This window comes from Cryptomeria japonica, chromosome 10, assembly GCF_030272615.1.
Source record: "Cryptomeria japonica chromosome 10, Sugi_1.0, whole genome shotgun sequence".
NCBI lineage: Eukaryota > Viridiplantae > Streptophyta > Pinopsida > Cupressales > Cupressaceae > Cryptomeria > Cryptomeria japonica.
Genome location: NC_081414.1, coordinates 61,708,776 through 61,735,948, shown reverse-complemented (window position 1 = coordinate 61,735,948; position 27,173 = coordinate 61,708,776). Strand labels below are relative to the sequence as shown.

Sequence of the window (27,173 nt, the reverse complement as noted above, 5' to 3'; positions counted from 1 at the left end):
TAATAGCAATTCAGTACACTTTATAAGGAGGCAACTTCTCTATACAAAAACTTTCAATACTTTTGAGTTTCTATGATGCTGCAAACATAGTTTATAATAGATAGACTGCAGTGTTATTGCTTGCCAAGCAGAGTTGTTAACAGCCTCTGCAACATGGACTTCCATGTACAGCTAATTTGGAAAATTCAAAGACAACTTTTCTTTCCATCAAATTATTTTATACAGTACTTATTGCATAGCACCTAACAACACCAAACTCTTGGCCTTAATTACTGTATCAAGCTGTCGCAGTAATTTGCTCATTCTGCTGGACCTCAGATTGCCCATTCCTCTTGGCTCTTTTTGCCTCATAATCCTTAACAGCAGCCTTAATAGCATCCTCTGCAAGCATGCTACAATGCAACTTAACTGGTGGAAGCGACAGATGCTTTGCTATATCACTGGAAGCACAAGACAAATTGGCATTAGCAATTACAAATAAAAAGCTTTTTAACTAAAATTGTGGATAGCCTGCAAGACAGATCGACAATCTCTTAGAATTTCATCACAAAACAAATACCAATTAATAAAAATAAGGATCCCAAAAAAATTGTGGATGTTTAAAGCCATTAAAGATTGTGGCTTGTTTAAATAAGTCCATATTTATTATCATAATTCTCTCCAAATGAGCAAAATTCAGTTGTTGCTTATTGTCATTCACTATAAATAGGAAATTATGATTTTATTTTTTTTAATATATCCCAGTGCCTAACAGAATCTAGTCTTCATTCCAAACTGAATCTAGTATTCCTTCCATTATATGTTTTCTTCCTTTCAGAGGGCAAACCCATTTTGGTGACTTGGCGACTCAGCGCACAATGAGTACACATGGAGCATAAAATGAGAAGTGCACGAGGAAAGATGCTGGCATGGATAAACATGCACTCACAAGAGCTGTTGAGCAGAAGCAAGCTACTGACTGCTGGATAACTGGTGATTCAGCTATTAATGAGACTGCACGAATCTCCACAGGTATTGAAGAGGTAAAATACAAGTAGGCCCACACGTTAAGGAGCTAGTTAAGAACACATGGAGATACACAAACAGGCAGAGGAATGCACCTAGAGATGCACAATGTGAGATTCTTAGAAGACAGTGCTTCATTGAGGCTTTTCATGGAATATTGTGCATGGGAAGGGAACCAACATTCTTCAAAAAAAGTTGCCCATGGTAAATGTTGTAAGGAGGCACAATAAAAGGTCTATAGGAATGTTCACAACAAGATTCAACTCTCAAAACTCAAACCTTAATTTGTGATCTGGCAACCCAGGGGAATGGTGAATGCATTAGGAGCACAAAATGAGAAAAATGTGAGGTATGCACATGTACATAGACGATGAGAAAAACAATTGAATCAAAGCAAACAACTAACTAGCAGGCAACAAATAATTTCTAAACTAATCTATACAATATTGCACCTACATAGAAGGCTAAACTGAGCAAGAGATGAGAAATGGGCTGCACTGCGAAGTCTGCTCAAGAACGGTGACCAAGAAGACAAGAATTAAAGGATACAGCATATGGAAAACTATGCTCAAAAACAACAAAGAAGCAGATGTGTCAGTTTGCATTAGACATATTATTGTCCCAATTTAGCATCTATAGCAAGTTATATCTCTCAGCACTCATGGAGATATAAGATATTGTTTTCACCTAAGGGGCTAATCTCTCTTTTCTATGACAAGGTGTAGTATGCATTTTTTCAGCCTTTTAAATAGACTATCTTCAAATAAATTTGGACCTTTGGCATAGTAGTTTCAACTTTATCAATTGAGCAACAGAATATCACTGGATTGTTATTCAGAATCAAATTGATATAAGTGGTAAAATAGTATAAGAATAAGCCACAGAGTACTAAACACTAATTCTATAAAAAGATTAATCAAATTTGCAGGAGGATGGAAAAAAAATTGACAAAAGCTTTTGAGAAAACATTTTATTAATGTCAAAGCCCTGCGAATAGGAAATTCTAAATACAGTAAAGCCTTGAAGCACATCAAGTTTTACAATTCTGGGAGCTTTAGCCAAATTCAAGAATTGCATGCTTGAAGCAGGGGAAACTATAGTCCTCAGGCTTTAATCTGCACCAAATAAATGGCTTCAAAAATAAGCTTTCAAAATCCTATATACAAATTGAGGATGGGTGAAAATTGCTAGGGAAACACATAAGGCAGAAAGTAAAGAATCCAAAAGCAAACATACTCTCTCTAAAATTCACGCTAGCACTCAGTCAAGAGACTACTAAGATGTAATTTCCTGTTTTGGGATTGCCCTAAAATCACAAATACCATTCAAATAAGAAATGTAAGATACTTGAGTTTATCATTAAAAAAATACCTTTTAACAAGATAAACACTGATTTAAGTACTGCAACCATAATAAACAATATTGGATATGTATATATAATTCAATTATTTCCATTAGGGTTACTAATCACACATAAGTAAAAATACATATAATTATCATAATTCATTAGATAGGTCTAATCACAATAGAGTTTGAATGAAAGAGCATGATAGGATCGGCCCAAAGCAATCTTCACACTAAGCCCAAGACCAGTTATATCATCCCCCTTGGCCCCAAGTGGTAGGCACCTTGGACATCCATCATGGGGTGGTCTACCTAGTGGGATGCTTGTATCTGCACCCCCTATCCATGTTTCCTTATTCATCCTCTATGAGGGTGTGATGGGATGCTTGTATCTGCACCCCCTATCCATGTTTCCTTATTCATCCTCTATGAGGGCATGATGGGTTTCAATCAATGGCTTTCCCTACCAGCCAATCCACACTATGGTATCCCTCGGAGAATCATATAAGACGCCGGGAGCTTGTCCTTTTGAATCAAGCCCAAGAGCACGGAATGAGCACCCAGTCATTCGGCCTCCTGGCCCCACCATAGGGATTGGTGTACCTTCTTATAATGTATTTCTTCCTTCACCCCATAATGGGATGGTTGGTTGGATCAAAGTATTAAAGGGATTCTTATTAATATAATTAATTATGCATGTATGAAAAAATATAATAACAGCAATATATATATCATTACTTGTTATGCCCAAGTATATCAAGCACCCTGTAATTAACAAAGTCTGCTGGCTTCCTCTTTATTAATTCTGAAGTCAACAATGAGGTTTGATGCTTCCTTGCTTGATCTCTTAGATGGTTCGATGCCTTGCCCCATCATGGTCTCCCCACTTTTATATCTTAATGTCTTCATGAAGAGGGACGACCCTTGGAATGTTGCTGCTCTTTCAGAAATGGTCATGCCTCTTCAAACCAAATGCTGCCTTGTTTTGTTTGTTTGTTAATTGCTGCTTTTTGTTTTATAAATCCCCCCTCCTAGAAACCGCTACTGCAGTCCTTAATTATATGGCCAATGTAATGTCCCCTAGTAGGAGGGCGACCAATTACTTATAACTAACATATATTATAATACATTCTTATGCTTCGATTCATATTTTCTTAAATTATTACATGAATTAGTGTTATAACACATTTAACTTGCATTACATTAAGTTCTATCTTATAGCTTATTTCCTAATCCTAATGAGGGAAGGGAAATTTACTCTCATAGGGTGCTGACAGCAATTGCTGATCTGCAGTAACAGTAGTTGACTGCCAATGGTGTAATTCAAACTTTGATAATATTCCTCCCCTTACTGAGCATCTAACTATATTTATATTCCTTATATTATTCGCACTATATGAGTTTACAGTATTACAACAATTTGTACAAACTGAATTTGATTACCTTTGATTCATTAACTGATATATATATATATATATATATATATATATATTAAACCTTTTATACTATATTAATGCCACTAATTTTATTAAATTCATGTAAGATTTAATATATAGATTATTGGCTGTTATATTCTGCATACAGACATTTTCAGGCTTCATATATTAGCCATACGTATTAAACACATCCCTTATGCATACCCCGAAGCACAAACTATATATAATCATTTCCCCATCTATTCCCTTCCTCCCATGATATCCTCCTGACAACAAATTAATATCTGTCTCCTTCGATGTAGGTGAAAGGTCGTGTCCCTTCAATGGTTATCACATTTGCAAGGTGGCGACCCTTCCTAGTTTATTATCTGCTCTTAACTAATAATCGTCTATCATTATCGCCTCTTGTCTAATAATCTTTAAGGAAGGCATCGTCCTCATTTAAGATTGTTTGCATCGATATATATATATATATATATATATATATATATATATATGGATCGCTATTATATATCAGATTATTATTTGCATATACAAGTTGCTGTTATAATTGGCTTCATTATAAATGTTGATCTTCAATCGCTGTCTTCTGCCTATTTATATTCGTTTCTTTACCCGAAAATCGGAGCATCATGAAATTATTGACTAAGTAGATGTTTAATTGCTGCCTGTAGTAATTGCTGAGCTCATGCTGCTCTTTCATTTATCTGTTCCTTTCCATTAATAAATCATGATTGCTTATGAATTTATTGATTTGTGTTTACAATAATAACCAATACCTTTTGATTTTCTATCATTGCCATTCACTTGATTCCTTTGCAATTATCAGTGATACTCTTGCTGGGTGAATCGTGAGGGATTAGAGCCTATCCATTGGGGCTTTAGAAATGATTTTGTTTACTAATTTTGTTAAGACTTAGAGTTTGAAGGTTACCGATTTGAATGTGTAAAGACATTCAAAGCAGCAACAGTCTATAAATAATGTTTATAATAATATTGATTTATTATGATTTGAATATTTTCAGAATATTATTATAAACATTATATTTAATAATTTCAATTAATCTTTCATTAATAATTATTATATTAATAATAATTATTTCATTTAGGTTTTATATATATATAATGATCAAAGAGGGGACATGTTGACGTGTATTTTGTACACAACCAAACACAGAATAAAATACCCAAGGGTACCTTATCCTCTCTTGAGTAAAGTCTCCGAATGCTGAAGATATCGCGAAAAGGATCAATCGGGATGACTTCAAGGTTCTTGTATGTAGGATCTCTACGTGTGGATAAGCTCTCTATGGTATGATGTGATTTGCTGGAATCACAAGGGGACTTACACTTGATGACTAAACTTCTGATTTGCTTTGAATATTGCTGGAACACGAGATTTTACTAGCTTCGATTTGAAAAAAGGAAAAAAGATGAGGGCAAGGAAAGGATCTAATCCTAACACTAAGAATGTAAGAGCAATGAATGATCTTTGATGAAATTCTAACTAAGTCTTGTTTTGACATCCTAGGACCATCTCCACAAGGTTAGTGCGATCTTCGAAGGAAAGCTTTATGATGTTCAAATCATCACTACAGGCATAGACACCATCAGGGTGATGCATATCAATGAAGAAGCGACAATTGAAGTTAAGCTTAAGCTGAATGATTCCAGTTGACTACACAAGGCAAGTCTGCAATCAACAAACTGCTAGTAGTATGGATATACGAATTCCACCATCAATCAAGCACATTTCTTCCACTCATCTAATAACATGAAATCAAATATGAGAAGTATAGAGACCATGCAAATTGTCGAATTGACCCATAAATTTCACCATTTCTTCAATGAAGTTTTACAAGTCTCTTACAACAACATCTTGGCAACAATCTTTGCCTTCTCTCTCTACTCTACTCTAATTGTTATACTAATAACTAGCTAATCACCTTCTAACTACTTTCTATCTGTCTTCTATTAACTGCCTTTACAAAATGAAGAGTCAGGGCTTATATAGTGCCCTGAATACAATTCGATGGCTCAGATCCATTTGAGATCAATGGCCAAGATTCAACAATGAAAACCCTAATTAGGGTTTGTTACAACCATTACATAACATTTAATGCTGGACCAATGATAAAAGTGCATCTTTAGGACACATGTCTTCTCTGGAAAATTCGACCAATGGATCGCTAGGGTACGTACATCGAAGTTTGTGCCACCTTCCATGAGTTAGGTACATTGAATCTGGACATGCTGAGGTGGAGGTGGACCACACTGACTGGAGAAGTGATGATTGGGATGCCACCTCGTTTGACACTTGGTTGATGCCAATTTGATGTTGCTGAGAAGCTAGCTTTAATTAACTCTTCTAAAACTATCTGCTTCTTCAACGAACCCTTGCTCTGACTTATTTTGTCTTTGATGTGCAAGATGATGATGTACCTCGCCTTGGAAAGCTGGATTGGAAGAAGTTATTCCTGATGATGCCGGATCGAAGAAGGCCGTCCTTGTCGATGCTAGACTGGAGGAGGTCGCCCTTATCCTTGCTTGATCTTCTTTGATGAGAACATGTCGACTTGTAGATCCTCTGGGCTCTGGAGTCGCCATCTTGATACCTACACAACATTTCAAAATTAGTTCTTAAGCATTATATCTTGAAGTGTAGAAATTAAGATTCAAGAGGAAGATTTAAGATTTTAATTTAGGAAACTTCATGATAAATCTTGAGTTATCATTGCCTAATTAACCATGCAATACTTAGACTTTTCTAAAAAATGTCTAAAAATCAAACCTTGAACAAGGGTGTTAAGATGATTTCGCCATACCTCCTCTTGAGTTTTAAACTCTAAGAAATGATGTAAAAAAAAAAAAAAATAGATTTCGCTAGGCAAAGTGTAGATCAAAGCCTTCTCTTGAACAAATTGCACCTCCTCTAGCTTGGAAAAGAATAAACTCCACTAGCCTCTTCAAAAATCTGGAAATTCGCCTTCAAATACCTTCAAAAAATCTGGAAATTATCCTCCAATCTAGCAAGAAATTCGCCTCTCCAATAGCCTTCAAGATGAATTTCGCCCTCCTTAGTCTCCACACTTAGTAGAAATTCGCTCCACTCCAGCTAGATTTCGCACCTTCAATTAGCTCTCCAAATTCGCACTTGAAAGGATGATTGAATGATTTGAATTGTGAAAAAACACCTCCAATATATAGAGCGCTCACCCCTTTGCTCCCTCTAGGCCGACTTGGCAAAAAGAGGTTAAAAATAAATAAATTTCCAAAAAAAAGGGGGGCCGACTTGGCAAAATAAGTGAAAATAAGGCCTTGTGCGCTCCACATTTAATTTTAATTTAATAAAAATTAATTTTAAATGCCTCCAAAGTAAAATTTCGATTTTCTCAAGGCCTAAAATTAATTTATTAAATGCCAAAATGTTTTTAATTTAATTATGATTTCCCATATGCCTCAAAATTAGCATTTTTGGCGATCTAATGCAATTTGGAAAATATTAATTTTTAAAACAAGGCTTAATGAGTTTTCATGAGGATTTCGCCCTGGGCCTTCACTGAGGGTCAGGAGCGATTTTTTATTTTTAAGATTGATTTCTTCACTTTTCTCGCTGAAACCTCTTTGTTAGGGAAGACTTCACCTTGTTTTGTGTTATGAATAGGTTTTTATATCCAACAAGGGATAACATAGTGTGTCCACAAGAAATTCGCCCTGGACCCTCAGAGAGGGTCAGGAGCGAATTTCTTTCTCTAGGCAAAACTCCTTCATCCTTTGGTCTTCAAACGGGTTTGGGGCTTCATCATGCTCATTCCACCGCTCTTCTTGCCTTTAATACCTCATCTTGACCACAACAATGCTAAAAATGACCTTCATGGAGAATTTCGCCCTGGGCCTTCAGTAAGGGTCAGGGGCGAAATTATCTTTGTTGCCCAAAATTCAACAATTTTCAAACTTTCAAATGCATCTAGTAACATCCAATCTTCACTCCGGGAAACCCTGCACAAAACAAGTTAGCAAAAATTAGCGAGAAATAAACTTGAACCACATTTTCGCCCTGGACCCTTAGCAAGGGTCAGGAGCGATTTTTACAATCTAGGCTAAATTGCTCAATCTTTTAGTTTCAAATCACTTCACAGGGCAAGGTAAGATCATTTTCAAGGCCAGGAACAAGGTTTCAAATTCAAGCGAGTTGGCATATGATGTCTACAATGAATTTCGCTCTGGACCTCAAGTGAGGGTCAGGAGCGAAATTCCCAATCTTGGCCAAAATTCATCATTTTCTTCAAGGTTTTCAATCAACTCCAAAGTCCAAACAAAATGCTTTGCAAATCAAAATTTGGTCAAATAAGGCAAGGAATGAGTCCTAGATTGATTTTCGCCCTGGACCCTCAGAAAGGGTCAGGAGCGAGATTTGCTTTGGACCTCCTGAAAGGGTCAGGAGCGAAATTCGCTCTGGATCCTCAGCAAGGGTTAGGAGCAAAATTTGACTTTTTGAACTCTCCGTCAGGATAATTTTATGGAATATAACATTTAAGTATAATTTCTTATACTTTAAGTTATATTCCATATATACTTTCAGGATGTTTGAGAGTGGTTTCAGACCTCCAGGGGTTATATTGCAAAATCTAGTTTTTGGAGGTTTTTCAGTTTCCAGACTTAGTCAAATTTCAGGATCAAGACATTCCAGACTTAGCCAATTTTCAGGATCAGGACTTTCAGACTTAGCCAATTTTTAGGATCAGGACATCACTCAAGCCGGACTTGCTATCCAGGTGATCCCCTTGGCAACACTCAAAAGCTAAAGGCTAACAGACAAAACCCTAAAAGACCTAAAAAGACAAACCCTAGAAAGCAAAAAGTAGGGGTCCCCATTTGCAATGGGGCGATGTGTGAAATGGTCACAACAGGACATGACAGCCAACTTGCTTTAGACTAAGAGGAAGTTGGCCATAAATCTTTCCCAATCATTGCCCTTTAAGAAGGAAGTCAGCCATGCCCTTTCTATTTAGAAATAAAGTCGGCCAGAATTAATAAATACAACCCTATCATAGTGATCCACATTTTTATTTAAACTTTTGCACTTACAATATCCTTAAATAAAATGTTCTTATTCTAATCTCCTTAATGTGGGTTGGCCTAAGGGAATGTAATTATCTTATTTCAATCGTCTAGGTTTCATTATAAAGCTGTAATCTGGGTGGGGGCATGACATTAAAAGACATTTTTTCAAAAATCCCACATTTTCTTTGTTCTATGCTCCTTTTATAGGCTTTGTTCTATGCTCCTTTTATAGGATGAATGATGCTAGTGTGTTGCATGTCCTCATTTTATATTTTACGTTGAAAGATTTAAAAGACAGAGGCTGCATATGAATGAGGGTTATTGACTTGGCTTGCAATTCAATGGTTAAAATCTTTGTTGGGGTCACACTCATTGTTAAAACTTTGCAGGCGAAAGATTGCTGCTTTAATCTTTAAAAACCTTTTAGAAGGGCAAGATGTGTTATTAGTCGTAAATTTAGTTTTTGATCCAATAATGAAAAGCTTTTGAGGGGTAAAAGCAATAGGAGTGGAGCATGGGTGAGCATGGACTGTGGATTGAACTTTTCCTTGGATTGTCAGCAGTGTCTCTCATAATATCTTAGGATGTCAGAACTTGAGGATAGTTATCTGTCAATCATAAGGAGATCTGATAGTCAGGAAAGCTTTTCATTTGCAAAGAATGTGTGCTTACAATATTGAATAGGGGTCGGGGACTGATCTAAATAGTAAAACCTACTATTCTTTCTTTCTAGCATTTTGAGTTGCTTGTAAACGATGGAGTGCCAGCCATTCAATTTGCTTTGAAACAACTGTGAGAAATAGAAATAATGAAGCAAAAAGCTAGGGTCAAAGCCGAATAACAACCTTCAATTTAGTTTTTAATAGGATAGTCAAGGCCGTGCTTTAAAAGTTTAGGAATTTTTGGAGAACAGGTAAGTGCTAGCTGTTGATAAAGCTTTGATCAGACGATCAGTGCTTACCCATTTCTGACATCTTATAACTAAAGAACTTAAAGGGCATTGGCAGTTAAATTGATAACAAATCAACTAACAAAAAGCTCTGAGACAAGATTAAAAGAAGGCACTTGGCTTTTAGTGAGATTGAACAGTCAATGCTGTCCTTTGAAGCTTCTGTTTTGAGAATTTTTTTCAAATGATAAAGAGTTGAAAAAACAATTAAATAAGCAGGTAATGTGGGCCACCAAAACCTAACAATATGTCTCTTTGCCTTCACATTCTGAAGATTGGAAACCTAATGGGCTCTATTGAGGTAAGCATCTTCATCACTTAAGCCTTGGCAAGTTGACATATCTTTTAAGATCTTGAGTTTTGTCGAAGTGACACAGAACTGGCTGTTAGATTGATCTAGATTAACTATCCTCTTTAGATTTCTTAACCTAACCACAGCCCAAATGCTATTATTAAGAACCCTTCTCTTGTTTATTAAACATTTTATTGCTCCTTACTACAGTATAGGTGGATAAGATGAAGTGAACAATATTTATCTTTAGATAAATTAGTTTGTTCTCTAAAATATCATGATAAACATTCTGCTGATTTAACCTTTTTCCATGCATCCATGCAAATAATGCACCCTGCTATTACTCAGAAAACTGTTTGAATGCTTCATCAAGCCTTACGATAAAATGCAGTTAACCAAAACAGAAATTGTATTTAATCTTCTTTTGTCTGACAACCTATCTAGTATTGCCAAAAATGTTTTCATTGCTAGCTTCCTCAACTAAAAACCTAAGTTGCCGGTACGGGTATGTGGGTACGTGTTGTGACGTTTTCACACATCACCCCATTGCAAATGGGGACCCCTGCTTTTTTGCTTTCTAGGGTTTGTTTTTAGGTTTTTTAGGGTTTTGTCAGTTAGCCTTTGCATTTTGAGTGTCGCCAAGGGGATCACCTGGATAACAGGTCCTGCTTGAGTGATGTCCTGATCCTGAAATTTGACTAAGTTTGGAAACTGAAAAACCTCCAAAAACTAGATTTTGCAATATAACTCTTGGAGGTCTGAAACCACTCTCAAACATCCTGAAAGTATATATGGAATATAACTTAAATTATAAGAAAGAAGAAAGATAGATGGAAATGTCACTTATACTTAAATGTTATATTCCATAAAATTATCCTGTCGGAGAGTTCAAAAAAGTCAAATTTCGCTCCTGTCCTTTGCTGAGGATCCAGAGCGAATTTCGCTCCTGACCCTCTCCGAGGGTCCAGGGCGAAAATCAATCGAGGACTCATTTCTTGCCTTATTTGACCAAATGTTGACTTGCAAGGCATTTTGAAAGGGAAATTGGAAATATTTGTAAACTTTGAAATGATGATTTTTCTTCCAAGATTAGAAATTTTGCTCTTGACCCTTGCTGAGGGTCCAGAGCGAAATTCATTGTAGACATCATATGCCAACTCGCTTTAATTTGAAACCTTGTTCCTGGCCTTGAAAATGATCTTACCTTGCCCTGTGAAGTGGTTTGAAACTAAAAGATTGAGCAATTTAACCTAGATTGTAAATTTCGCTCCTGACCCTTGCTGAGGGTCCAGGGCGAAAATGTTGTTCAAGTTTATTTCTCGCTAATTTTGGCTAACTTGTTTTGTGCAGGGTTTCCCAGAGAGAAGATTGGATGTTATTGGATACATTTGAAAGTTTGAAAGTTTGAAAAATGGTGAATTTTGGGCAACAAAGAGAAAATCGCTCCTGACCCTCTCTGAAGGCCCAGAGCGAAATTCTCAAAAGTACATTTTTCTTGCAAAGTCAAAGCAATTTTTATGATTGAAATGAATGAGGAAGGGTGTGTTTTGCCCATTGAAGATAATTTGGAGGGCTAACAAAAGATGGATAAGCTTGAATTTGCAAAATCGCTCCTAACCCTCACTGAGGGCCCAGGGCGAAAAACCTAATATCCAACCTTTTTCTCCAAAATTGAGCAAAGCTAAGCCTAGGCACAAGTTAGAAGCAGTGTTTGAAATGCCTTGAAGTGGAATTGAGATGCTGAGAGTGCAAATTTTGATGACAATAGGGAAAATCGCTCCTGACCCTCTCCAAGGGTCTAGGGCGAAATTTCCAAGAGTTCTCACTTCCCTTGTATTTCGAGATGGTATTTTGTTTCCAAGACTCAAAAGGGAGTCAAGAATGAATTCTATGCCTTGAGGGTAATTTGAAGTTGAAGTGATCAAGAATTTGTGCAAAAGACTCAAAATCGCTCCTGACCCTCACTGAAGGCCCAGGGCGAAATTTGCAAAACCAACAACTTCCCTTCAAGATTGCGTTAAGGCAAGGTTGTGCTAAGGTGGAGGGATCCTCCAAAACATGATGAACAAGGATTTACCTCCAAGACTTGATGATCCTAGCCTAAATTGCAAAAGTCGCTCCTGACCCTCACTGGAGGCCTAGAGTGAAAATCTTTGAAGCCCCTATTTTGCATTGCAAAAGCAAATCAATCATGCATGGAACGAGTAAAGGAGATCATTGCTTACCCCACAAGGAGAATTGACAATTAAAAGATGAAGGATTAAGAGCAAAATTGAAAAATCGCTCTTGACCCTCTCTGAGGGTCCAGGGCGAAAAAAAAACCTAAATACACTTTCCTCCTAAAGATCAAATGAAATCAAATTCAAAACTTCAATTAAAAATGCCATTTAAATGTCTAGATGAAGTTTTGGGCAAAAAAAGGGAGGTATGCAAGGCCTAGATTGAAAAATCGCTCCTGACCCTTGCCAAGGGTCCAGGGTGAGATTAGTGATATCCTTCATTTTTACATTATTTGAGCATGATATTCTTAAAAAATTCACCAAATTTGCTCACTTCGAAGCCTTTGGAAGATTAAATTAAATTCACATTAAATTAAAGGCATTTCAATTTAATAAATTAATTTTGTACCTTGAAATAATCAAAATAAACATCTTAGAGGTATTAAAATTAATTTAAATAATTAAAAGATTAAAGGTTGAGCGCACAAGGCATTATTTTGTCTTTATTTATCAAGTCGGCCTTCTTCTTGGTGGTTTTTTATTTTATTTTAAGACTTAATTACTAGGTCGGCCTCAACAAGAATCAAGGTAAGCGCTCTATATAATGGGAGAGGTTCTTTAGCAAATTCAAATCATTCTTGCATTATCTCTCATGCGAACTTGAAGAGCATATTTTGAGGAGCGAAATCCAGAAGATTGAAGGTGAGATTAAGCAAGTTTGAAGGTGAATTTCCAGATTTTGGAGAAGCTAGTGGAAGGTGAAGCTCTTTTGAAGGCTAAAGGAGGCGTACTTCATCCAAGGGAGGGCTATAAATCTTGCCCAACAAAATCCGTTCTTCCTTCATTTTTCAAGGTTTTGTACTTAAAGTACTCAAGGGAAGGTATGAAAAATTACTTTTTTGAAGATCTCATTCAAGACTTATTGTGATCCCATTGCAATTTTGTAAAATCTAAATCTTGAAAATCCAATTTCCATTCATGATTAATTTGAAAATGTATAGTTCTTGATTTATCATGACTTTTTTCAAATTAATATCTTAAGTTTTACCTTTGAAAGGTCTTAAATTTCATGCTTTGAGGTTTGATGCTCAAAAGACTAACTTTAATATTTTGTGTAGGCATCAAATGGAGATCCCGGAGTTGGAAAATCAAGCCAGATCAAGGACGGTCTCCTCCAAGAAGATCAAGCAAGGATAAGGGCGACCTCCTCCAGTCAAGCATCGACAAGGACGGCCTTCTTCAATCCGGCATCATCAGGAATAACTTCTTCCAATCCAGCATTCCAAGGCGCGGTACATCCTCATCCTACAAATCAAAGACAAGAGAACTTAGAGCAAGGGTTCGTTGAAGGAGCAGATAGTTCCAGAAGAGTTAATTAAAGCTAGCTTCTCAGCAACATCAAATTGGCATCAACCAAGTGTCAGACGAGTTGGCATCCTAGTCATCACTTCTCCAGACGATGTGGTCCACCTCAGCATGTCCAGATTCAATGTACCTAACTCATGGGAGGTGGCACAAACTTCGATGTACCTACCCCAGCTATCCATTGGTCGAATTTTCCAGAGAAGACATGTGTCCTAAGGATGTAATTTTATCATTGGTCAAGCATTAAATGTTATGTAATGGTTGTAACAAACCCTAATTAGGGTTTTCATTATTGAATCTTGGCCATTGATCTCAAATTGATCTTAGCCATCGAATTGTATTAAGGGCACTATATAAGCCCGGGCTCTTCATTTGTAGAGGATAATAGAAGACAGATAGTCAGTAGTTAGAAGGTGATTAGCTAGTTGATAGAATAGCAATTAGAGTAGAGTAGAGAAAGAAGGCAGAGATTGTTGCCAAGATGTTGTTGTAAAAGACTTGTAAAAACTTCATTGAAGAAATGGTGAAATTTATGGGTCGATTCAACAATTTGCATGGTCTCTATACTTCTCATATTTGATTTCATGTTATTAGATGAATGGAAGAAATGTGTTTGATTGATGGTGAAATTCGTACATCCATACTACTAGCAGTTTGTTGATTGCAGACTTGCCTTGCGTAGTCAACTGGAATCATTCAGCTTAAGCTTAACTTCAATTGTTGCTTCTTCATTGATATGCATCAGCATGATGGTGTCTATGCCTGCAGTGATGATTTGAACATCATAAAGCTTTCCTTTGAAGATCGCACTAACCTTGTGGAGATGGTCCTGGGATGTCAAAACAAGACTTAGTTAGAATTTCATCAAAGATCATTCATTGCTCCTACATTCTTAGTATCAGAATTAGATCCTTTCCTCACCCTCATCTTTTTTCTTTTTTTCAAATCAAAGCTAATGAAATCCTGTGTTCCAACAATATTCAAGGCAAATCAAACGTTCAGTCATCAAGTGTAAGTCCCCTTGTGATTCCAGCAAATCACATCATACCACAGAGAGCTTATCCACACGTAGAGATCCTATAGCAAAGAACCTTGAAGTCATCCCGATTGATCCTTTTCGTGACATCTTCAGCATTTGGAGACTTTACTCAAGAGAGGATAAGGTACCTTTAGGTATTGTATTCTGTGTTCGCATGTGCATAAAAAACACATCAACAGTACGGTACATTGGTACGGCAATTTTTTTGGGGGGGGGGGCTGTATACGTTTGGGTACGTCCGTACAAAAAAATGTAAAAATCATAAATATATACTGTATACATATATGCAGTCGAATAAGTAGAAACAAAAATTAAATTTAGAATCCCACATATCATCCATATGCTAAACAAAACTTGGAACTATCATATATGATTCATATAACTATAACAAAATTACAAATTTACTGTAAGTCTAATCTAATATGAAATATACATTTGTCAAACTTTGAATGTTATGATAGATATCGAATTCACTATATCCTCCTGCCGTGACACCTCTGTGCCTTCGCGCCTCCCGTCGCCTCCTCCTGTGTCGTCGCAAGATCAATCGGTTTTCCTTCTTCGTTTTCACTGTGTGTGGCGTGGAAGCAATGGTTCTGTTTTTTTTAACTTTTGGCTTTGCTTTAGGGTTTAAAACGTTAAAAGACGCGATTCCACCCGTGAAAAAAACCCTCGGAATTTGTGCACAATGCAGATTCGTCAAAAAACCCTATGGAATTGCCACGTCTACACCGGATGTGTTGGGATTCGTGACTTAAAAACCGGATACGTTTCAGGTGGAAAAAAACAGTACCCTGTCCGAATCCACGTGGATTCTAGGTCGAATCCGAATCCGATACGTATCGTATCCGGATTTGGGGGAAAAATGTGAAGTACCGGTAACTTAGCTAAAAACCTAAGCTGTTGAATCTTGGGATTTTTCGGGCATTTCCGGGTACTTAATGTACCGGAATCGGATTCTGAAACGAATCTCCTCTGGGTACGTCCAAGGTTCATGTTTTTAGATGCCGAAATGTTTAGTGATTCTAATTTGATCTTTTTGATATTCTTAAGACCTACACTGCTGATTAGTAAACTTAGAACTTATCTATCATGAGATTCTAGTTTGATCTTTTTGATATTGAAAGTTGAATTTAAATTAGTATGTTATGTTTCCAAATTTGAAATTTGTAATGGTTTTGTTTAGCATATGTATTGGTATATGACAAACTAAATTCTTATTTTTAGCTACATATACATACATATTACATATATGTGTGTGTGTGTGTACAGATATATATACATATACATACATACATTATATATGCGTGTATATATAATATATATTATTTTTGTATGAACATACAAAAAACATATCCAACCCCCAATAAAAAAATTTGCCGTACCGGTGTTTCGTACCCACGTACCCATCCCCGTTCCCGTACCCGATTCGGCAACTTAGCTAAAAACTCATATAACTTATTAACATATTACAAAACCATGGTAAACATAATCAAATCACTGCATATGGTCCAAGAGGTTGTGATCAAATGGTTAAAATATTGTGTTCTCATTGTGGGAACCAAGTTTGAATATACAAAGTAACATGTAAGGTAAAATACTAAGTGGCAGCCCTTGCTTGTTTGGCTTCTAGTAGTAATTTCCAAGTTATTATCTATTATCTAGATGTTAATACTCTTAAGCTAAGTCACAAGGTTCGAATTCGAATTCGAATTCGAACAGCCATGAAATTCGACAAGGGAAAAATTCGAAAAGAAAATTCAGATAAAATTCGCCTTTTATAATTTTGTTTATTTTTAAATATATGTATACTTCTAATAAATTATCAGAATAGCGACCCTTGTTGGAGAAAATCCGAGGGCGACCCAGCAGTTGCAGACACCCATGACCCAATAGATACAAAGCATATAGAAAGAATACCCACGACCAGCTGAGTTGTGTTTAGAGGCGGATAGCAGTGCTTTATAGAGGAAATTCGATTAAATTCGATTTTTTTTTATAGAAGTTTGAAATTCGATTAAATTCGAACCTCATCCATGAAAATTGCCGTATCCTGTGACTTAGCTCTTAAGGAGCTGAGTATTGTATTGCTTGTAAGGAACTAAGTATTATTATTAACTGGCTCATATGCTCTTGATCAAATGGTTAAAATATTGTATTCTCATTGTGGAGACCAAGTTTAAATCCCCTAAGTAACATCTAAGGTGAAATACTAAGAAGTAGCCCTTGATTGTTTGGCTTCTAGTAGTAATTTCCAAGTTATTATCTAAATCAAAATGTTAATACTCTTAAGGAGCTAAGTATAGTATTGCTTGTAAGGAACTAAGTATGTAATATTATCAACCAGCTCATATGCTCTTTTGAACTATATATTTGTAAAGTATTAAACAATATTTTTCAAAACCATTATTCAATAAAATATAAACCAGGATAAATTGTGCCTTTGGTTGACCACATTTTCAAACCATTTATGATATCACAATTGTCTTCTGAATACATTTGAATATTAGCTCATGATAAGAGACCAACACTCTGAAGACCATTGTCTCAACTTCACCAAAATTTTAGAATCTAAGGCTTTCAAAAAAGAAGCATATGAGAAGAACAACAAATGACCTATAATATTATTTTTTTAAATGGTTGTTGTTCAAAGCAACAACACATGCATTAGAAATAGAGGAAACTACTGTGTATCAGGCTTGTTGACTTATATATTGTAAGAGCCACCTTAAAACCCACAAAATATTTATGGAATAATTTGAGACCCTCATTGTAAACATGCTGCTTTAGAGAGTTGTAAGAAAAGGGACTTTTATGGCTGCCCGTGGGGTTCACGGCTGTGCAGAAAAAAGCAGGCCAAGAAGCTTGTATAAGATTTAACTTATATAACAAAACATTACAAATTTCAGCATCCTTGTAATATCCCAGATGCATGCATGTTGTTTTTAGAGTGTGTTCAATACATAGGACTTAGTAGGAGAAAGGGTGGCACACAAATGCTTAGCAGTATAAGCATAAAGAAATTGCATGCATGCAAGGTCTGCACTAGCTAGAGTTGCATGCACCATGCCCAAAAAGACAGTAGTTATTACTCATGAAACCCATACAGCAAGTTGAGCATGGGTGTCCTTTAAGCACCAATGAGTATGGTATTGAAAACATGGGCCATCCAGGTGGCGTTCCGTGCCCCAAGACAGCCTGCATGAATGCCCCTTTATCCTGCCTGTCTTTGCACCCATTGATCACATTTATGTATATTGAAGAGAATTTGTGACAGGGTACATATGATTGTGGTGCGAATAGGGGTCACGAGGCTAGGAAATATTTGTTGTGAGAAATGACCAATATTTTGCATGCATAAACAACCGAGATATGCATAAATGTACAGTACATCAAATGGCTGGATGCAAAAACATTGTATCAAAAAGATAAAATGCCTAAATAATTAGGCATATGTTTTAACTATGTAGGATGAAATGCAATAATTCAAGGACAAGCAAAAAGGACACTGATCAGCAGACAAAGTTAACAGAGTTTCAATAGAAATGTTTACTGAAAAAAGTTTTAGTGATAAGTTAAATCAACTTAGAAAATACACCAAGATCTTTGCCTAGCAATAGCACATAAATACCAATTCATGGGACAATGGATCTGAAAGGTGCAATGAAGTTTATGGAATAGTGTTCCCCAGCTACACATGCCTGGGTTTTTTCATCTATTCCCCAATTCATGAATGTTTCTTAGGCTTTTGATACAGAATTGAAATATCCTACCCCCATCCAAAAAAATATGAAATTTTGTGTATGCCCAAAAAAATGTGAAATTTTGTGGATGTCCTAGGGATAAACCCCAAATTTGCCATTGTCGAGGTGCTCCATCCATCCCAGGGATGTCAGGCAATCTTCAACACTATTTAAAAGGTACAAAGAAACAGTCGGATGCTTCAAAGATGACTCCCACAACTGTGCTCAATTCAAAAGCCTTCAATTTTAAGGTTGTTAAAGCACTTCAAAGGAGCTCTATTTTCCAATTCACACACATTTCTTCTAAATCTCTTATTGGCTCTGCTTTCATTAACTATTAAACAGCACAAGCATGATGAAATGTTAAGGTGCAAGTATCAAATTGCTTTTCCTTTATCCCCTGATAATAATAGGTGAATATTTTAAATAAGCAGTTGACAAGAAATTAACCTTGCAAGTTAATTGGCAAATAGATGTCATTGTTGTAAAGCTCTAGCCTTGTCATATAATTGGTGAAAGCATTTGAAGTGTTTTATTTGATTCATGAGCACTGTTGCACTTGCAGTCCTTCAATTATATACAGATCATGCAAATTGGAACCTAAACAGTGACTACTAAATGCAATTAATAGTGTGGGGTTTTTCCAAAACTCGTCTACATAAAATTGAACTCAACAATTTATTGGTGTGGAAACTTAAATTGTTGGTATAATAGATTTTAGTGAAAATATTTCTCCTTTTGCAGAATTGTATTAAGTCATTTCCGTATGTCTTCTGGGAAAACATTTCTCCCTACGTGGAATTGAATTAATGGAATGGAGTTACAAAGTTAGCACACTGTATATACGTTAAATTTTAGCTTCTTTTAGTTTACTTTTTGTTTTCTTTATTTCATTTCAAAAATTCAAAAATTTAAAAATTTGATATTTTATATTACTTCAATTGCCTTCCCCCGCCATACCCATAATCTGTAAAAGAAATTCCATATCCAAAACCCCATTCCCCCATCCCTGAAACTTGAAAAATATTAAGCTTTAACTGGCAGATAAATAACAATTCAAGGAACAATAACTTTTTACATAGACAAAAGACAAAAGTAATGTAGGATACTGATAATAATTAATAAACTAAAGAGAAAATGTTAGAAAAGCCGAACAACTGAAACATGACAATATCTAATACAGCACACACCAAAGACAGGATAAATCCATGGCACCATGTTCCAATCCATAAATGGTTTCTGCACTGGCTTAAGTGCTGTAAATGAAAATGAGTCCTTTACTTCAAAAGATGCAAAGAGCCAGATAAAAGAAAAACCTTCATAAAATGGCCTCAAACTTAGAATCAAACACTGTACAGAATTAAAATCGAAAGAAAGGAAAACAATTGATATTGGGAATAGAAAGCATTATTGGAATTAATGAACTGTATTGAAAGAAAATAAAATGTTTTAAGAAATTCCTAAAAAACCTAAAATGTGTCCAAAGAATGCTGGATTGGGTTAAGACTTGTAATATTTCACAATGTTAAAAAAAGCCTTTACCTTTTAGATCTTGTCAACTGTCTCATAAACATTGATCAAGAATATCATAAGGAAGAAATGGAGAAAAAAAAAACAGGTGTCAAGGGATAAATCGTATCAGCATCACGTTCTTACCTCTGGTAATATATTACACATGTACAAAACAGGTAGACAAGGCAACTACTTAAAACATTGCAATCCACAAAGAAACCAAAGTACATATAAAGGACAAGCAGTTTCCCTTAAGGTTAAGGTACCATAAATGAAAACAAAAAGACAAGCAGTTTCCCTTTAGGCAAAGCATAGTTCAAAAACTCAGTGAGCTCATGCCTAATTTGCAAGTTTCTGCATCAGACAAGTAACTTGCCTGCAACTTGCAAACTGGGTCTGTCGCAGAAATTTGAGTATTTTTCAATATTCTCAGTCAATTCCAACATGAGAAGTCACACACTAAATAGAACCCTTTATTTTTGTCATTTTTTCATTTTTGTCTACTACAATTGGACCTGAGCAGCATGAATTGATTATCAAGTGAATGGAAGGATTTAATGGCAGTTGGTTTTAATTGATAAAATTATGAAAAATAGGTTGCACCAACAAGGTACCAGTGGCCTTGCAGGCCTTAATTTGAGTCTGGTGGCAGGATTTCCACCCCTCAATGCCAGCTTTATCACAAGGAATGCCACCCCAAGGCCCCATAAGAGATGCTGCCTCTCAACTCCATTCTGGTTTTAAAAAGCAAAAAAGCAAAATTGTTTTAGGCTGTACCGAAGTTTATTTTTCCACTTTAACTTTTGCTTTGACAAGTGAAAACCTGATTCTGAATAATTGTACTATGATTAAAGTAGACTTATGTGATCTCTAAATTTTTTTTTTATGCTTCTAATTCCTAATGCATTATTTAAGTTTTCTTTTAGAATTGTTGAGATTTTCACCGATTCCAAGTCTCGGTCAAAATTTTGAGCTGCCAATTTGCCGAGTCTGAGTTTTTGATATATGGGATAAAGGACATATTGAAATGTAAAGGTATTTGAAGAATAAGATGTGTTCTAGGATTGTCCTTTATAAAAAGTTTTCAATAACATATACTGTGCACAACAAACAAATTGCAGTCAAAAGGGGACAGATACTTGTCCAGCAATGAATAATCTTATCAGGCGTAAGCTGCATATCCTATGAAACAAGATTACCTTTTGCCCCAGTTATTGGGGTAGATTTCACAGCATCACTGATACAAGAATTATGGGCACTCAACATCAACATTATGAAAAGCTCAGATAGAAAGAAGCATTGAATCAAGCTTACAATAGCAGCCTCATTCCTTGTTACTAATTTCTAATTTTCAGATTTCACTGTTAATATTTGCATCAAGCCATGGATAAGTTTGAACTTCTATGCTATAAATAACTGAATATGAAAGGTAATCCTAAGTACTCACCAAACTCCCTATCATCTGGAGAAACAAGATGATGAAAAAATAAATCACAATCTCTAGTATTCCACTTGCCATATACAACTGTTACACCCAACCCTGGTCATTGTAACTATTTGCATAGGACTTCTCAAACATTAGCCAACTTTTGCTTTTAAAATAAGGAACCTAACAACCCACTTCCATAGAATCCAAGACAAGATAAAACCAGAAACCCACAGGCACAAAACTCATTAAGAGTAAAGAATCTAAAGACAGCAGCCCGCAGCTGCAAGGTGGTAGAATTTTTGGCTGGGATCAGATGCAAATTGAAGAAATGAGCTTTTTAAGATGGTAAAGTTCTCTATAGTCTATAGAATTGTCTCTTGGTGGACCATAAAAGATGTAATATTCCAATTGTTTAAACTAGATGAATATAAATCAGCAAAATTATGTCACAGAAGCTGCAGTCCACTTTGCTATGAATACATAATACATAGAATAAAATATTCTTAAATGACTCATATTGCAGATGATGTGATTAAAGTGAACCAATTCAATGACTAGAAAACACACAATTACAATTGTTCAAGTCTAAAGAAGATGTGACCGATTAGTATCAGTCTCTAATTTCCATTTTACAATATTTCTTCTATAAGGCCAGGACACCAAAGCATACTGGTAACAATATTTGAAGAAATTCTATGGTAAAAACTCCTACAAAGACAGACTTTTATAATGTAAATTGTAACAGAGAAACATCATAACTTCTGCCGCAGAGACCAACTGAGAAATCAAGTGCCAAGAAAATCTGAATATTAATCACAAACCTGTTTTTGATAGACACGGCTTCTTCCATCTTCTTTCCTTTTATCCATTCACTTGCTGACAATGACCAAACCAAGAATTATAGTAAGCAAATGATCTGAGGCATATTGATGAGAACAGGGTGATTGAAACTTAAAGAATAAATTGGGAAACAAAATCACATTACTAGAACAAACTCAATTTCAGTCACTAATGGCTCATTAATGATATTCAATTGTGCATTTCAAACTACCAATACTGTCATAGTCATTTCTACTTTTGATTTATAATAATATTTCAGCTAAAATCCAGCATTTACGAACATACAAAGAGGTACCTCAGCTGTAATTCATTAAGCATTTTAAACTACTATAGGCTTCCTCCTTTTCCATAGATAGACTAACCTTTCTCTAAGTCACTGGAGAACAAAGTTAGCAGTCTGTGTTGGGTTAGGGAACAGGCTTCGAAGGCAGAAATTCACATTTCTTTTGGAACAAAGGTATAATACACAGCTTGGTAATGCAGTCTAGAACAGGGAGACTTAACGAAAGACTGCCTATTCTAGCAGCCAACACATCATTCACAGTATCAAACACAACAGAAGCTACAAAGAAAACCACAATAAATTACTAAAGTGCCGGTAGTATATTTCAAATTGCTTAAATTACATTGGCCTACAGGGAACTACAACAATTCTTGTAACCTGTCTCTTCTATCACTAGGAGGCTTCTCATAGCTTTAATCTCATTATAATCCCCTCTTCAATCTCCAGGGATCTACGCTCTTTTAACTATGCTAAACAGAGTCTCATTTATTTTCCCTTTCGATTCCAACTTCAACTGAGGTCCATTCCTCCTTTCATGCTAGAGATCAATCCACACCAGATAGATAATAATATAAAATGATTACTGCCCTGGCCAAAAAATTATTTAAGATCCTGTGGCCAGCCAAGAAAAGAATCAGCCACACAGCCAGTATAGCAACCACCCCTCCAAAACTGAAAGAATTGATCTAAGGATCAGAAGCACACAACCAAAAGAGCCATCCAAGGTCCCGTTGGAGCAAAAGAAGAGTCTAGCAGCCAAGAAAATGGCCAGCCATGGTAAAAAGAAAATAGAACGGGCACTAGGAAGAAGAAACCACAAACCACCAAACAAGAAAAGAGGCCCAGATTTCATGCTTCCCAGAATGGCACGTGGTCCCAAAGATGAAACAGTCCCCTTAAGATTGAATAAACAACCACTAGAAAAGCTGATTCAATGCTACACTGTCCAAAAAAAAATCGGGAGGAGGCCAGAAAACTGGAAATCTATCCATGAAAAAGGTAGATCAGTTTCCACCAAGAAAAGAATGTGAGAAGTCACAAGCCACCAAAAAGTTAAAAACAGAAGGATAATAAAATCAGGACCCCTTAATCAGATGCTGGATGTAAATAAGTGAGCAAGAAATCAAAGATATAATTTGTAAAATATCAACTATTGCTTTAGTAATAATAGTTGCATGAAATCAATCAACCCAATACTGTTAAGGATAGAAAACACAAAAGGCCACTTGATTTTAGCAATACAACAGGTAGCATTTTAAAAGCTCACAACATATTCATTTATACTCAACTATATTGCTTGAAGCAATAATAATTGCTTTATCTGATTGAAGCACAACACATAACATCTCAATTCAACTCTAATGTTAAGTTCTATAATGTATATGATGAATACATTATCATATGAATATTTGAACTTTCCTATAATTTTAAAATTTCACCATTTTTTAATAGTTGTCTCCTAAAAAATGGCCTCCCAAAAAATCCATCCCCATTATGTGTTCCCCCATCCTTTGTTGTCCTTCGTCCTGGAAACTTCGTGTAACATAGACTAGAATTGATTTTAAGAGAAAGACAATGAAAAATTGACAATCAAAGTGCAATTTTTACAGCAAAGAATACAATTTACCATGGTCATGCCAAACATGTAGATGTGCACTATCATTTTGTCACAGATGATAGTAAAAGTACAGAAGGTTCAAATAGAAAAAATTGGCAAACAAGGAAATATAACAAACTCTGATGAAATTAGTGAGCACCACAATGTTTTGTTGGTGCAAGGATGCAATGGGATTATCACTTTCTCGCTTCTCAATTTATGCTGCAACTCTCCTTCAGCAATATCAAGTGGGAGAATTTTAGAACTTTGATATGTTATTCACCCATAGAGAGTTCCTGAGTGAGAAGAATTTTGGGATTGTAAAATTTCCTGCTATGCAAAATGTTTAAACACAAACAACAAAATGGTGCTATTACCCTATGTGATAAAATGCAAAGAGCATCAGACTTTGCAGTATGGCATGAAGGTGTATTAGACCATGGGGAAACCATGGTAACAAATGCATGAGGTTTCGCAATGTTTTGGTCATCACATATTGTGCAACGTACATTGGAGTACACATTCGATTGCTAATGTATGGTGTGGCATTGTTGGAGTGCATGCAATGACAGCAAAGGACAGGTAGATGAAAATTCTTTAGAGTACCGCAACTCCTAATAGTGTTGTCTCTACAACCACAACCCATTGGATTGATCTTCGTAGTGCTATAAAAGACTGTTCAGTATTTCTTCATACAGCACGTATATTTGTCAACAATTAGTGATTTCTCATTGAGGGAGTATCTCGACTAATGAGTGGTTTGTCGATTTGGAGTGTGAGTGACATCTAGTAAGTATGACATCACCAGTACAGTCAGTGTTTATTTGTGTGACGGTTGCCACTCCTTAGGCGGTTCGAATGTTAAGTTGATTGGGATTCTAGGAAATGACTTGGTTTACATCTAGTCCTTGATATAGAAGAAACACGATGATGTTTCGTTGATGACTGATGATGTAATGATGTTGTATGCGTGTTGAGGCAACAACAAAAAAAAAGATTTCTGCAGATTAAGAAATGTGGAATAAGGAGACTATATGTTAGTTGGATTCTATGTTTATCAATACAATTGTTAACTATATTTTGCTGTTGGCCTTTTTATTGTAGAATTTCCCAGTTTAAACCTTATGTCTCGTGCATTACATGGACTAGTGTCAATCTTTTGTTCTTTCGTAATGTTTTGCCGACAAATTTGGAAACAGTAGGCTTAAATTTCTAATTTGTTTCACAAAATGTAAAGTTCAAGTCAACAAAGTTGTCAGTTTGTGGATTAATTTCCATCACTACTGTCTATTGTAAGAAGAGCAATTGCCATGATCGACAGGGTTAAAAAGTCTCTTCTTTTTGTTTCAGCTTTGGGATTTGACTTTTAATGCCATCGATTCCAACAAACTTGGATTTGATGTCCGTTTACGTAATCACAGCCTCGTGCACCCTGAGACTTGAACTTGGGATAATTACCAGGGAATTTATTGCAGAAAAAATAAAACCTAAACACACACAAAATTATAAAGCTACTGGTACCCCCCTCAAACTTCTCATCATGTGATGTTGGGCGAGGGCTGCAAATCACATTGATTGATAAAAGAAAATGAATTGACAATGAAAAGGCGTTCTTGTACATACCCAGAGAGGAGGAAGCAATAGCAGAGCCACAGCCAAAGGTTTTGAAGCAGGCATCTTTAACTTCCCCTGTTTTCTCATCCACTTTAATCTGCAATTTCATGACATCCCCACAGGCAGGAGCACCCACTAAGCCTGTGCCTACGTCAGGATCGTTTTTGTCGAAAGAGCCCACGTTGCGTGGATTGTTGTAATGATCAACCACCCTCTCGTGGTATCCTCGAACGCCAGCTGCGAGTGGTGCTCCGTTCGACGCCCCTCCACCTCCACCGCCACGAACAACCCTCCCCACGTTTCGAACAACGCTGCTCAACATGATTAATGATTTGCCAATCACAGGTTACAAAGAAAATTATAGAGTGCAAAAATGGAGGAAGATGTCACCTGCACAAAGGGTTTACTATAGGAGAACAACCGACTTAGCTCTACACGGAATCTATATATAGCTCTCGCTTATGACGCAATAAATAGAGATGGACGCGTGGTCACTAATTAGAGTTAAGAGTCATCCATTGCCTTCCCATAACGCTAATTAGGAAATAAAAAGTGGATATTCCATAAATTGAGGAATATCATGTTGTCAAAACAATTAGGTATGTGGAAAATAATCATATAATATCAAGAATGTCAAGGATATTGGATATTGGATATTGGATATTGGATATTTGATATTTGATATTTGATAAAGTCTATGTTGTAGGCATCTAAAAGGTGTTGAATTCAAATTATTTTCAATAAAAAATAAATAAAAGAAAAATTTAGGAATGTCATGGGGTCAAAATAGTTGGGTAGAAAAAAAAATCATATTATATCAATGTAGAAGTATGATGAAAAAGTTTATTTGAGATCTACAATAAAGGGGAAGGCTAAATTTTCAATTGGGTAGTTGAAGACTAGCTCTCATCATCTCAAATGTGAAATAGGTAGATGGATGGTTCCCAAAGAAGATTAGGATGAGAGGACTTGCATTTTTTGCGACAAGGGAGTGGTGGAAATTGAATGGCATTTCACCATGGAGTGTGTAGCATAAGAAGATATCAATAGTTAGTTTGATAACGACTTAAAGGTGGATAGTTTGAATGTGCTTTTTGAAGAGACAAGGCTTCACAAACATGTCAAGTTTTCTTACTCAAGATTCATAACAAAAGAACTAGCATGGAAAAGAATTTGAAAATGGGTTAATTTGGTGTCTCTTGGTCCCTTGGACCATTGGGTCTTGTGGACGTCATTAGAATTCCTTCATTCATTCATACCCCAGTCTCTATGCTCGAGTGGGGCAACAAATGGTGCATGGGGTTATATATGTTAGGTTATTATCAAGGGAACCTTTTAGACGTATAGAAAAGGTTAGGTGTGTACACATAAATGGAAAACTTTAAGAGAATTTTGAGGCATATTTTTTAGGATTTATATCATTTATGAATTTATTTTTTTAT

At 36.0% G+C, this 27,173-nt stretch overlaps 1 protein-coding gene across 1 annotated transcript; it reads right to left on the bottom strand.

Moving 5' to 3' along the window:
• Positions 1-26,172, bottom strand: LOC131029822 (uncharacterized). The gene is made up of 3 exons (XM_057960474.1): positions 25,741-26,172; positions 22,219-22,273; positions 1-440 (listed from the first exon to the last, which is right to left on the bottom strand). Exons 1-3 carry the CDS (start codon positions 26,051-26,053, stop codon positions 278-280), a joined length of 531 nt encoding a protein of 176 aa, XP_057816457.1. The 5' UTR covers positions 26,054-26,172; the 3' UTR covers positions 1-277.
• Positions 26,173-27,173: the final 1,001 nt, after the last annotated feature.